This window comes from Alternaria viburni (genome assembly GCF_023758015.1).
Source record: "Alternaria viburni strain BMP 2772 chromosome Unknown scaffold_4, whole genome shotgun sequence".
Classification (NCBI taxonomy): Eukaryota; Fungi; Ascomycota; class Dothideomycetes; order Pleosporales; family Pleosporaceae; genus Alternaria; species Alternaria viburni.
The window spans coordinates 1,565,900-1,579,011 of NW_026055773.1; the positions used below are offsets into that span (position 1 = coordinate 1,565,900).

Below are 13,112 nucleotides of genomic sequence, written 5' to 3' on the forward strand. Positions count from 1 at the left end.
CTAGATGTTCGGGACGGAGATCTCGCCTCCACATCTACCAGAGATGATCAGATAAGATAATGCGACCCATCAACAAGTACAACGGACAACAGATTAGACACGCCGACTTTCTCAATGACCCTCAAGCCACTATCAAGCAGCGCGGTCATGCTGTGTTTAGATGCTTATGGATGAGCCATCTCTGTGCCCGACACGGTCATGCCTTCCGCAATAGACTTTACCTTTACCCTAGTCGGAGATCCCCGCCGCGGTTGGGTGTCGCATGATGCGTCCCGTAGCTTCGCTCGGACGCGTCGCTGTTTGCCATCAGCCACCACCTTCACTGACGCTTCACTGTAGCGATCTTGCTCTCGAAACACCCTGTTACATCTCTGCATCACTCGGATACAAGCAGTAGCAAGATGCGTCTCCAAGCTGCCCTCATAAGCCTTATCTCCGTCACCACAGCGTCCAACCTGCCATCACCACAGCACTTCTTCGCGAACCCGTCCTCCAGCGATGGATCCGGCTTCAAGATCCCAACTGTCCACGAGTCCGCCGTCCAAGCTCGCAGGATCATGCGCCTAGAAAACATCGGCACCTTATCTACCGTCTTCCCAGACTCTCACACCACCGAGCAACGACCCTCGGATGTCGGCGGCGCGCCCATAGGCTTGATGGACTACTTCGGCGACTGCGAGTCCGACTCAGGCAACCCGACCATCCTCGCCATCACCATCGCGACCTCCTTCAAGAACGTAGATGCCGGCTCCAACATCACCCTGAGCATGCGATGGCACCCCCAGGACAACAAGTGGCGTAGTCCCGCATCGCTCCCTCGCTTCTCGCTCGTCGGCCGTCTCGAGGACATCGATATGGATGCTGTCAAGAAGCTGGGTGTCACGGCTTGCTATGTCAAGAAGCACCCGGATGCTGCATGGTGGCTGCCAGGCAGTGGCATTCACGAGAGCAAGTGGGTCCGTCTCGTTGTCGAGGAGATATACTGGATTGGAGGCTTCGGAGACCGTGCATACATTGGATGGATTCCCAAGGATGAATGGTACAGCGTTACTCAAGAGGAGATTGACGGCGTTCAGCTGCCTGGAGAGAAACAGAGTGCCTGGAACACCCTTGGAAGCTGGTTCGGGATGGGCCAGCAAGAGGATGGAGTGCTTGAGCTCTAGATTGGTTCATGAGAAACGAGGGTTGATGCCGCTTGACACCTTCACATGTGGATCGTGTAGGGTGATTTAGCTGGACTTCGAAATACACCTGTGGGGTGCAGACCATGACTTCCGGTGCTCTTCTATATGATGTCAATTCAGGAATACCACGACAGGTATTCATGCATTGCCTTTAGCTGACTAGCTATTTGCATGTGCAGCAAGACCATATCAACATACGAACCCGGATTTCCCTTAGATGACTGTTCGAATCATCCGATATTCGAAGCTTTGTATAGCTTTCACGTGAATGAGATTCCCGAAACTAGCAAAGTATCCTTCTTTCAATGCACACACATATGCGCATTGTTCGGCACGTCTGCAGTATCTCTGCGGCGTCGGTAAGAGGTTGATGCGTGATGCCGCCTAGTGATGGAGCCTCGAGATCCCACCAAGCTGAGTCTCCGCAGCGCAACGCTCCTTCCTCCATACAATGCACACGCTATGATGACGAATGAAGTATCCCACCTCTAGTGGGGGTCACTTTCTATTATCTCTAGCTTTGTTCCAGTCCATGTGACTCGTCCTGAAATTATCGTGAGTGTGAGGTCGTGACGGCCAACCGCCTCGCGATGGCGGAACAGCTCCTACAGCTTTCAGCCCCCACGCTTGTTAGCCTAGCCTCGTCACCTCTCGGCCGCTCTTACTATGTTGCGCTACGAATCCCTTGGGCAAATTCTGCATCACTGACAATACTCACGGTCGCTCAAACGACTGGATTCGCACATAACGCAGCAGCATCATCAGCCAAAGGCTGTGCACGGGATCAAACGGCAACATGCGCCTACTCCGTGCGATTGATATGACATTCCACGAATTCGAGGGCTCTTCAATACCACCGTATGCCATTCTATCGCATCGATGGGAAGGAGACGAGGTCACATATCAAGAGATGAGCGAACGCGCGACTGCCACCGAAAGAAGATTTCGATTCATGAGAAACCAGGAACTCAAGATCCGGACAGCAGCCACAGAACGGAAGCCTGGTTTCAAGAAGATACAACTATGTTGTGAGCAAGCACTGGAAGACATGATAGAGTTCGTGTGGGTGGACACATGCTGTATCGACAAATCGTCGAGCGCAGAACTGTCCGAGGCCATCAACTCAATGTTTGCTTGGTATCAAAAATCTGTAGTTTGTTACGCCTACTTAGTCGACGTACAAACTTGGTCAACATACCGAACAGAAGACGCCAATGGCGCATGGGCAGGATCGATCGCTGGCTCCCAATACGTACTGGATGCACGATCAGGTGCGTCAACGGGGAACAATGCTTCTTTCTTGCAGTCCCTGGAACCTATCGCGCGTGTGATGGGAAGTACGTGGTGGACTAGAGGATGGACGCTACAAGAGCTGATAGCCCCGTCTGAGATCATTTTCTATGTGAATGGAGCACCCGGTTGGAGCAAGATTGGCGACAAATGCACTTTGCTTGATTTGGTTGCGCAAAGAACCGGTATTGAGAAGTACATACTGCTCGGTGGGGACGTCATGAAGTGTAGTGTTGCACAGCGCATGTCTTGGGCCTCCGAACGCGAGACGACTAGAACGGAGGATTTGGCGTATTGCCTCCTCGGAATTTTCGGTGTCAACATGCCTTTGCTATATGGAGAGGGGAGTAAGGCATTTCTCAGACTCCAGGTAAAATGAGCATACCTTTGATTGTGCATTGTCTCTCGCTCACTCCATACAGGAAGAAATCATGAACAGGTCTGATGATCAAACCCTCTTCGCTTGGCAGCTCGATTTTGAGAGCACGAGAAATGATCTCTGTGGGCCTCTGGCTACACATCCATCGAAATTTCGAGGGGCCAGCGGTTTGATGCCCAGTCTTGACGACAATTTCCAGAGTCCTTACTCGATGACGAACAAAGGCTTGAGGATTGAGCTTCCCATTGTTCACCATGGCGAAAGCCCCTACGGAATAGCTTATTTGCATTGTGGCTACTACAACACGCGAACTGGTCTCCCTATCGTACGCCTAGGGCCACCAGGAACAAACCGCTATGCCCGCGATGCTCGCTCTTCTGGACCATTGATGGTTGTTGGAGTTCAAGAACTCACATCCACAGTTATCTTTATGAGTCAAGAGCCAAGCATCAGAGTAGAAAAGCGACGGCCTCTCCAGGTAGTCATCGGCAAAGATACTGTGGAGTCATTCGATAACGTGTACTGTAGTACGAATACTGCTCAGCTAGCCTTATCTAGTGTAGCCACTGACCGAGCGTACACGTTCCCTTTCAGCTGTCGGCGCGGCCTAGTACTGATGACTGGATATAGCGGCAGTCTATTACTCTTGTTCAACATCGAGCTGCAGCATGTCGGGCGATACACATGCAAAGTTATCTACGCGGGCAACCATTTCAATGACGACTTGGGCACCATGGACCAGGAGCAGATACTTGGCGTGGCGGCAAAACTGGACTCAGTTCGCGACTGTCCCGAATTGCAAGCACATCGTCCACCGACAGAAGCAGTTTTGGTTGACGGACTCCAACCGATCTGGAGCAAGATGTACGGGGACTCTGGTCCACCAGAAAATCGGACCAGCTTCGCTGACCTACCACAAAACCGTATCGTTTTGGCCAGATTTGCGCCATACGATGCAGTGGATGGCAGAGATGATGGGAATTTGGTGCTACATCTCGATATAGTAGATCAATCGGAAGGTCCACATGCGCCGTATGAGTTAGAGTAGAACGTGCACTAATGATGGCACTATGGGAGGAAGGAGGATGAGTGCAAAGGAGATAAGAAGGACGTTGAAATTGGTACTGAATGCAAGGCCATGGGCTGTAAACCTAGCTCGATGCTGGAAGCCACGAATGAGTAGTATCTATCACTTCCCCATTGGGCTTTGGTATCGACGGACAAGAAGAATGGCTCATCATGAGATTGTGGTGAATTGTGCTATGCTCATGCGCGGGTTCTGGTACATGGAGGAAACCGAACTGGGTATCAGGTATGCTGCAGTCTATGTAGGTGTGAAGACCGAACTCAATAAATCTTCTAGGTTGTTTACTCCTATTCTTCTCTTCACTAAGTGTTTAATCTTGTTGTTAGGCGAGGTGTGTTTACTTTCCAGGCGTACACACTATGCACACTGCGTTTAATGAAAGAATGCCTACACGATTCACTGAACCTCTTGTGCAACGATCTTGTCTTCATATAGACAACAAGGTATTGGAATGGTTGGAAATGTAGTATACATCTGTAAGTCATCATTGGTATGCTTGTTGATTGGAAAAGTTGATCTGAGAGCGTTTGATACATCATGTGGCCTTGTAGGAAGGACTGCGTTAGACTCACACTGACCTCTACTGTTCTAATGACCGATAACTGCCTCAGTAAAACCAAATACTGAGGACGCGTCTCCTCGTCTAGAATGCACTAGAGCGAGTTACCTGCCCCATCATCCTGCACAACGGCGATCCTGACCCAGACACAACTTCAAAGCTATCAGCTCTTCACCGAGACTCAAACCACATAACGCCCCATCGCATCAAGCTTGCGTCAACACCACGTGTCTCTTGGGCTGTGCTTGCGTGTACAGCTCGATAGATCGTACGTTCTTTACATACGGCCAAATAGGACACATATCGAGACGTGCTCAGATCTTCTCCAGTCCGTTCGGCTTCACACCAACGCATTCGCCCCTTCGCGGCGTATTAGTAATGACGATCGGCTGCAAGTCAGCGCAGACAGGTCACTCGACCTCAACGCCGCTCAGATCTGTGCTCTTCGCGGCTCTTCGGTCGGCAAGTTCAACTGGTATACCTACGGAGTAGCTTCGTAGGGACTCTGTGGGCCCCATCGGCAAGGTCAACCGATACACTTGCAGAACAGCTTCGCACCCTTTCGGCTTCAGCCGGTACACATGTAGAGTAGCTTCGCGGAATCTCTTCGCGACTCTTCGGCATATTGAACCGATAGACTTCCTTCGCAAGAACTTTTCGCAACACTTCGGCAAGGTCAAGCGATACCCCTTACGGGGCAGCTTCGCAGGAACTTCCTCGCGATCCACATGTTGCGCTGCGTACTTTGTGTAACCTGGAGTAACCTAGTCGATGGATTCACGAGGCCACCCGCTCCTTCTCTTTCTCGGCGAGCGCACGCATTTGGCGATAGCTGACAGCCTCACATTCGCACACCGCATAGTAGTCGCATCGCGTAGGCAACAAGTGCGCTGGGGCTGGCGCGAAGGAGTCGTGCGCGCAAGGATGACGGTAGAAGAATGACAAAGGAGAAGACAGCCCTACATCGACGATGGAGATCGTGTTGTGTCGATGAACTACTCACCATTACCATTGCAAGCTTACCAGGCATCCTCCATGTAGACAACAGCTTCATTGTCGCCCGAACAACCGCATGATTCATCTGCGCCCCTTGGGCAGCGTCTGTACCTGAGCGCGCACGCAACCAGGTCAACCCCAGCTTTTCCAGAATCCTCGGTCGTTGCTCATCCACGTTGTGTGCCTGATGTTGGCAAGGAGGTTCCCAGCAGCGACAGAATCACGTGGCCCGGCCATTCCTGCCTGAAAAGGACCTACTACACACGTCCCTATAACAACCATAATATGATCCTTAGAAAGGCGGTGACGTGGTGCATCCCAGTCGCATGAACGCCGCACAAGCACGGCACGAAGATGAAAGGGTAGAGCCTGGGAATCCTTCGGTCTGATCATCAATCACGTTGCAAACAAGCATCATGCCGGTAAAAGTTCTCTACGCGAGATGTACGTGAACCATGGGACAACACGAAACAGTCTTGCGCGATATGCGCGATTCTAGTTCCCGCAAGCCAGCCAAACTCAATCGCTGGTCGTCGCTCAATGGCGAAACTCTCTTTTCGGCGATATCGTTATTTGGTAGCGAGAGTGGTAGTGAGGCGATCCCGAACGGTGGATGCCCAACGCTGTCCCTAGCATCAGGTTCCGGAACGAGTCGCAAGGAGAATACGAAGGTGATCCGGCGATGGCGGCATGGCGCAATGGTACTTTCCACGAGTCGGCCCTTGAGTGTGATCACTGTTTTCTGACTCAAACGTTGTTCCGGGAAGAGAGAGTGAGTGTGCTGAGTTGGACGATGCGGGCGCGCAGGGACGAGCCTTGATGTTGGCTAGAAGCTGGGATCATCCCATCTCTGATCGTCCGCACGGTCATATCACACCCCAAGAAGCCTTAGTCCCGGAGCATTAGCCCGCCTGGCGCTAGAATGCGGTTCGTGTGCTTTGGGATGCGAACGGGCAAAGGGTGGGCGTGGGCGTTCGCGCGACGCGGAAATTGGGCGATCACAGCTGTCAGGCTGGGTGTCCTGGGTGCAGCTATGACTCTGGCAGCATGCTGGTACACTGTGGATGCTCCGACGGTTTGGCCTGCGCAAAGACTGGTATTAATGTCCGAGATAACTGCTATCGGCTTGGGGCTCGTTGCGGGATACGGTGCTTGCTGATACTCACCGCCACGTGCTGCCAGCACGAATGCGACACAGATACCCACAATAGCACCGCCGTTGTTGGCATAGCTGCCATAGCTGTCGGCACTTGGAATTCTCACAAAGACGGCGCAGACGGCTGTCGATCGCGGTTCTTTAGGCAAATCTTCGCGTCTTACCATGACAGTGGCATCACCTGCTCTCTCTGTCGGAAATTTCGGACGAAGCTCGCGGTGATGAGAGGGGGTCCTGGTCGACGGCAGGATGCGAGTCCAAGGTCCCTGCTTGACTGCCTTGTCATGAGTAGCGGAGAGGAGGAGGGGCAACGGTCGGTGTTATGGATAATTCCGTGCAAACCTCCTTCTCGAAGGTCTGGCGCGCAGGGATCATGGCTGATAGTTTAGAGTGCTATTCGCAAGGCCGCGTAGGGCGGCAGTAGCAACAATCTCGCAACAATTTCGCAGGCAAATCGCCCAGCCATGATAATCTAGGGAAAGATTGCCTGGAGCAAGATTGCGTGCATCCGATGATAGAGCGCTCTGACCTGCACAGCTGCAGAAGTAGGTGTTGGAGGTTCTGCGTGGTGGTGTTATTTCGAAAACGTCGTCATCCCACCTGGGCACCATGGACCGTCGCGCGTTTGGTTCCGACGCAAAGGTTCGTTGATTGGTGATGGTGCTGATTAGAGGCAACGCTGAGTGGCTGTCATTACGAAGGTACCCCTCCCTCGGTACCTTCAATACTTGACTGCACCAGTCGTGACGGCAAAATGGTACGATACGTTCCCTTGATCGCCGCTGGGCGTGCGCATCGGTTCTTGGTTGTCGGAATTGATAGACGCATGGTGACAACATATGTTGGCGCACTGTTTTCTGTAAGCGGATGCGCGCAGCAACAGGATTCTTGTGTGGCTGGGGGAATCGTAGGCGTAGGCATAGGCTTTGTGCTAGAAGGCTGCTTGGAGTCTCCCCTGCCGTCGCCGTATGGCCCGTATTGCCAGGCTCATCAATCTTCTCGTTCTGGATGCGCCATGATTGCAAGCGAGATGGAACTAGAACCTGAGACACTTGCGCAAAACCAAGATGATGCGCAGATCTTTCGCGAGCACGATCCAAGGGCTTGAAGGGGCGCTCCGATCCACCTGCACCAACAACCCGATTGGCAGGAACCGTGTGCCAGCTCGAATCAAGGGAACTGCTGACGAGGCGACGCTCCTTCATCTCCATCCCGCGATTGCTTTTTGTAGTCTTGTTCAGCGGCCGTCTTCGCTAAACTTTATCACACCTCCGGCAAGTAGTACACTCTCCGTCATCAATGCGCACGAGAGCTTGGAATTGCTTGTTGAGTTTCAGGGCCTCGACCGAGGGGATTGCTTTTCGCCGTTCTGTGGGGAGACAATGCGTGGCGGCGCTCTGTGCGGTGTCGTGTCCGTTGCAAAGGATTCAAAGGATTCCTCCTCCGCCAAACGGATAGACGAGTGGACAGGGGTCTGGAATCAGACCATTTGTTTTCCTTTTGACGGCAGCCAGTGAGCCACACGCAACCGACCTCACTCAATGTTGACGTCGGCCCCTGGGTGGAGAGCCCGCATGACGAGTTTGGTTAACGAGCCGTTACCGTTACGATTGGCGCCGCAATGCTGGTTTCAGTATTATTGAAAGCACGACTTTGTTATTCCGTGATATCCCACATGGTTTGATGAGAGACCCGGGGTTCGGAGAATAGTTAAGTGACGATCGTCACTCAAAGCTCATGCGTTCATGTGCTGGAACGCCTGCGGGAGGATGGGGCCAGACTATGTTGGCAAGCCACATGCGATCCCGAATAACCGCTGTATGCTGCAGCCGAACATCGGACCTGCGCTGGGCGTTGTTGAGGTCATGCCATTGAGCTCTGAACAAACGGCTCAGTATAGAAGAAGCAGCAGCATGCAAGCATAAGCGACGTTTGGCAACCACGTTTAGAGTAGAATGCGGACTTTTGCATTACGGAGAAATTTGTTCCCTAAAAATCAGTCGATAATCGGAGAGGACATGGCCTGGCTCAGAGTCAGTGGCACAGTATCGCCTCCACGTCTCCTATCACGTGTCCGAGTAAGCCTTAGCTTTAGTATTTCTTAACTATAGGAATTTAAAAAAATCTTAACTTAATAACTAAAGTATACTATTATAGTTATATACTACTACTAATACCTAAAAAAGATAAGTATATAAAATTTTTGCACTTATATATTAATCTTTCTATACCTATCTATATACTTTAAAATAGTAACTACTTCTATCTCTTAATAAGTAAGCTTAACACTATAAGTACACCTTAGTTACTTAGAATTTACTACTTATTTTATTAGTAACTTCTATATTAAGTAGAAGTTTACTAACTTTATTATACTTTTTAAGGCTACTTATAATTACTCTAATATAGACAACTTATAAGTAAACTTCTACTTTATAGTAATAGCTAATCTTATCTATAGTAATATAAGCCTTAGTACTAATATTAAATCTTTTATATAAAGTAAATATAATACTCTTAGATAACTCTATAAAAGAGTTCTTACCTAGACTACTACTACTAGTAATAATAACTTTTTTATTAATATTAGAAGCTAAAGCTAAGAAGAGTTTATAATATAAGTAAGATATATCTTGTTTAGGGTTTAGAGATAATAAAAGGGATTAGATTAGCAGACTAGTAATTAATAAGCCTACAGGCATGCACTGTAACGTCTTCTGCAGCGTGACATTAGGCTACACGTCTTCTAACTAACGGCGCATGACAGTTGACTCCGTGTACACCTTCAGCGCACTCACTTCGTTCCAGAGTGGGATTCACTGATCGACACGGTAATGGACTCGGGAAGACGTGCCTCTGAGCGAATGCATATTTTTATCCATATAGACCGTGGCGAGGCGGAATGGTTCGATAGTCCGGACTTGGCTTCATGGACAACCGTTTTGGGGTCCACAGATGTCGTTTACAGAACGATATGACCTATCCGGGAAAGAGTGGACGGGTAAATGTCTCCTTGAACTTGAGCCCTGATCATAATGCAGTGCAATAAGCATCCAACGTAAGATTGACACGGGAGATGCCCCAGTGACTCCAACGATCTGCAGGAATCCAGAAAATCGTTATGACTGCTCGAATATAGTCCAGGAACATGCGGTAATCCCGGAGATGTATCAACTACCGCGGGTCTTGCCGGGTTGGAAGCGTGGGCAAGCAGCTTGGAAGTGATGGCGACCGATGGCGACTGCCTCTCGCATACGGATTAATTGTTACGCGAAGACAACGACATGGATAACCCGTCAGGAACGATCTATGCGCGCTCGACGTGTCGTAAGTGTCAAGTGTGGCTCTGACGTGTCCGGTTTCCACTAGGTTTAGAAGGCGACTGACATGCAATGCGAAACATCGTTTCGCTCAATGAATCCACAACAACACAGGCAATAGCATGAAAGTAACTGGATTTCGTAGACAGTATTGATTTGATCGGTTTTGGCGCATGGTGGAGCATTGAATTCGCTCATGCAGGATCCCTACTATAATACAAGAAAATAAGGGCGGCTTGTTGGACTAATGCCATGCGCCTTGATGCGATAGCAAACAGCTGACCGGACTAGAAACTAAAGTTGACTGAAGGTAGCGTACATTATCGCAGTAGTAGCGATATAGGATATCGTTGGTGACACGAGAAAGAAACTCCGGTGAAATGCATGACAAGATGGGAAGCGCCCGAAACGCCGATGCGTGAAAGTGGTATCGTTGGCAAGATGCGGCTGAACAAAGCATTTCGTGGGTGGGACCACTACATGGTAGGTCGAGGCTTGTCAGGCCGATTGCGTGAGACAGTTGGTGAGGGCTCTTAGCTCGTTATGTCGTCAGGGTGGTACTGGAAGCCGCGTGGCAACCTCGCTCGTGTCGCTTCATGTTGCTGCGCACGCTGAACGCTTTGCCACATCCAGGCTGCGGGCACTTGTAGGGCTTCTCGCCTGTGTGACTGTGACTGTGGATGCGCAGGCTGCTTGGCCGCGAGAAGGCCTTGTTGCAAGTCGAGCAGATGTACCGATCCTGAGACTGGGGAAACTGAGACTGGCTAGAGGTGCTAATGTAGTGGTGGTGTTGCCATGGGTTGGAGCCGTTCGAAGCCGGGCTGGGCACAGGAGCCGGCAGGGGTATCGAGTGTGGCTGGAAGTTGGAAGGAAGCGGGCGCTGCGCATACATGGCAGTGCTGTTGTAAGAGTGCTGCTCAGGCGAGTAGAATGAAGTTGTAGAGGCAGCGCCTGGTGATGACTGATACGGCGACTGGCCATAGATGGAGGTACTGTAGGGAGACATGGAGTGCGACTGCAGCGAATCGCGCTTCATTGGAGGCATCGATGAGAAGGACTGGCGCTGCTGGTGCGGCTCCATGTTGTTGAGCGAGCCGCCGACGAAGTAGGGCGCGGATGCAGCAGAGTGGTTTGATGCAGCGGAGGGAGACTGGGTACCGTCGTGTGCCACGTCTGGGTGCATTGGCGGTGTCGGAGGCAGTGTCATCCTGGGGTTGCTCGGCGCAGGCACTTGAGCGTAGACGGTTTGTGACGGTTGCTGCATGGCTCCTGCCCCTCCCTGCTGTGCTTGCCTTAGTTGCGGCGATGACGACTGGCGGTGCTGTGACTGAGGACTTTGGGAAGCTGCGATGAGTCAGTATGGAAGTGAGAGAAGGTGCAGTGGTTGGCGCCTACCTGTCTCGGAAGCAGCCTTGTCGTTCCCAGCAAACTCGAGGAGACTTGAGATAGAAGGCAGTGAAGGCTTCTTCTCCTCTGCTGGTGGTGAGGGCGGCGATTGCGGCCGTTGCTGCTGCTGTTGTGGTTGATGTGTGTATTGTTGGTGTTGATGTTGCTGCTGTTGTTGCTGGCGGTACTGCTGCTCGACCTGAGGTTGAGATGGAGTATGCACGGGATATGAGGAGGCGGCAACACCCGACATGGGGAAGGCGCGAGGTTGCGACTGCTGGAAGTAGGCCGGGTGCTGGAACGACTCGCGCTCCCTAACGCTGCCGTGTACCATACTGGCGAGATGCATTGCCATGGAGGAGGTGGTTGTCACGGGTCACAGCAGTGGCTGCGTAACAAGAGAGAGAGGAGTGGGTGAAGGGAGTTGGATGATGACGAGATGGAGAGTAGTCAAGGCGACGGGTACAAGCAGATGTAGAGCCAGGAATTCGGGCCTGCAGCATTCAAGTACGGTGTCGAGGGGATTGGCGAGATTCAGCACGAAGCCCGTTCGCACCGTAGCGTCGTCAGTGGGCCTGTCGTTCCCTGTCCAAATTGCGTTTGAGCGGGCGATGAGGCGGCGGACCGTTGTCAAAAAGCCCACGTCCCACTCGAGTTAGCCCGAGACGCTCAGTCCCTTGCAACGGCAATGCAGATGACAGACGGACGAGGTTTAGAGTGAAGATGTGCACGCCCCGTAGTAATGCCTTGGCCGAGCGATCCGCCCACGCATCCCAGACGTGCCAATCGACGCTGCACCGGCGCAACAGCGCTTTTGGGACAGCCACGGCAGGGGCCCTGGCCGCGGTGCTAGGACAGGCCACTCTGCACTGCAGATCGACCGTTCCAGGAGATACCTGAGGAGAATCCTCGTGGGCTTGTCGGAAGCAAGTAAGCTGCAGAGCCGCTGGGATCGAGTGAATGCCCGCGACGTTCCCAACGGGGCGGAACAACCCTCGCCGATTCCTCTCACGCTGCTGCCGCCAGATGACGACTCAGGCCGCACGTCGCCGACTGCTGCGTCCTGCCAGCTGGCCTCCAACGGCGCTTGGGTTGACGATGCAAAGGGTCCTGGCTGCACGGGCGCCGGGGCTGCACCGATCGGTACTCTTGCCAGACTCCAGAGCGCACTGCCGACGTGCTGTCCAGCAGTCGAGAGATCCACCGCGGCCTGTATCTCTGGGAGCGGCGGCGAGACAATACGGATCGCGCTGACGAAGGATTACGCAGGGGGTGAGGCTTGGGAACGGCTGCGATGCTGGCCTTCGGAAAGAGACAACGATGAGACGTGCGAGTCTCGGTGCTGCGCCTTTGGCACACTTTAAAGAAGCCACCACTGTCCACCCACCTCATGCCGCCCTCGTGAAAGGGCACCGTCGCAAGCCATGGCAGTCAACTAGACGATAGCACCGTATCGTCCCGGGGGCGTTTGGCTCGAGGCAAGTCACTGCGGAAGCGAGCCAAGCGCCTCGTGCAGCAGAAGCTGTCTAGTCCTACCCACCAGGCCATGCCTTGACCATTGTTACGACTGCATTTCCTAAAAATCTGATCCCGCATTAGAGAGGGTCCGCCTGCAGTGATGCACATGGCTGCAGCCGCGCTGGGTGAAGCGAAGCATCGCGCGCGGGATGATTTGCTGGCAATTATTGGAGGCGGTCGACTTTCTGGCACGTCTGGTGGTGCGCGGTCGTACACAGCTGTCTAACCACCGTCACC

The 13,112-nt window shown here is 52.3% G+C and overlaps 2 protein-coding genes across 2 annotated transcripts; one reads left to right on the plus strand and one right to left on the minus strand.

The window, feature by feature from the left end:
- Window positions 1-401: 401 nt before the first annotated feature.
- J4E79_002806 (uncharacterized protein) lies at window positions 402-1,163 on the plus strand (the record flags this gene model as incomplete). The annotated part of the gene is made up of 1 exon (XM_049351703.1): window positions 402-1,163. One exon carries the CDS (start codon window positions 402-404, stop codon window positions 1,161-1,163), a length of 762 nt encoding a protein of 253 aa, XP_049214341.1.
- Window positions 1,164-10,512: 9,349 nt separating this feature from the next.
- On the minus strand, window positions 10,513-11,691 carry J4E79_002807 (uncharacterized protein; the record flags this gene model as incomplete). The annotated part of the gene is made up of 2 exons (XM_049351704.1): window positions 10,513-11,315; window positions 11,367-11,691. The coding sequence occupies 2 exons, from the start codon at window positions 11,689-11,691 to the stop codon at window positions 10,513-10,515; spliced, it is 1,128 nt and encodes a 375-aa protein (XP_049214342.1).
- Between the last annotated feature and the right edge of the window lie 1,421 nt (window positions 11,692-13,112).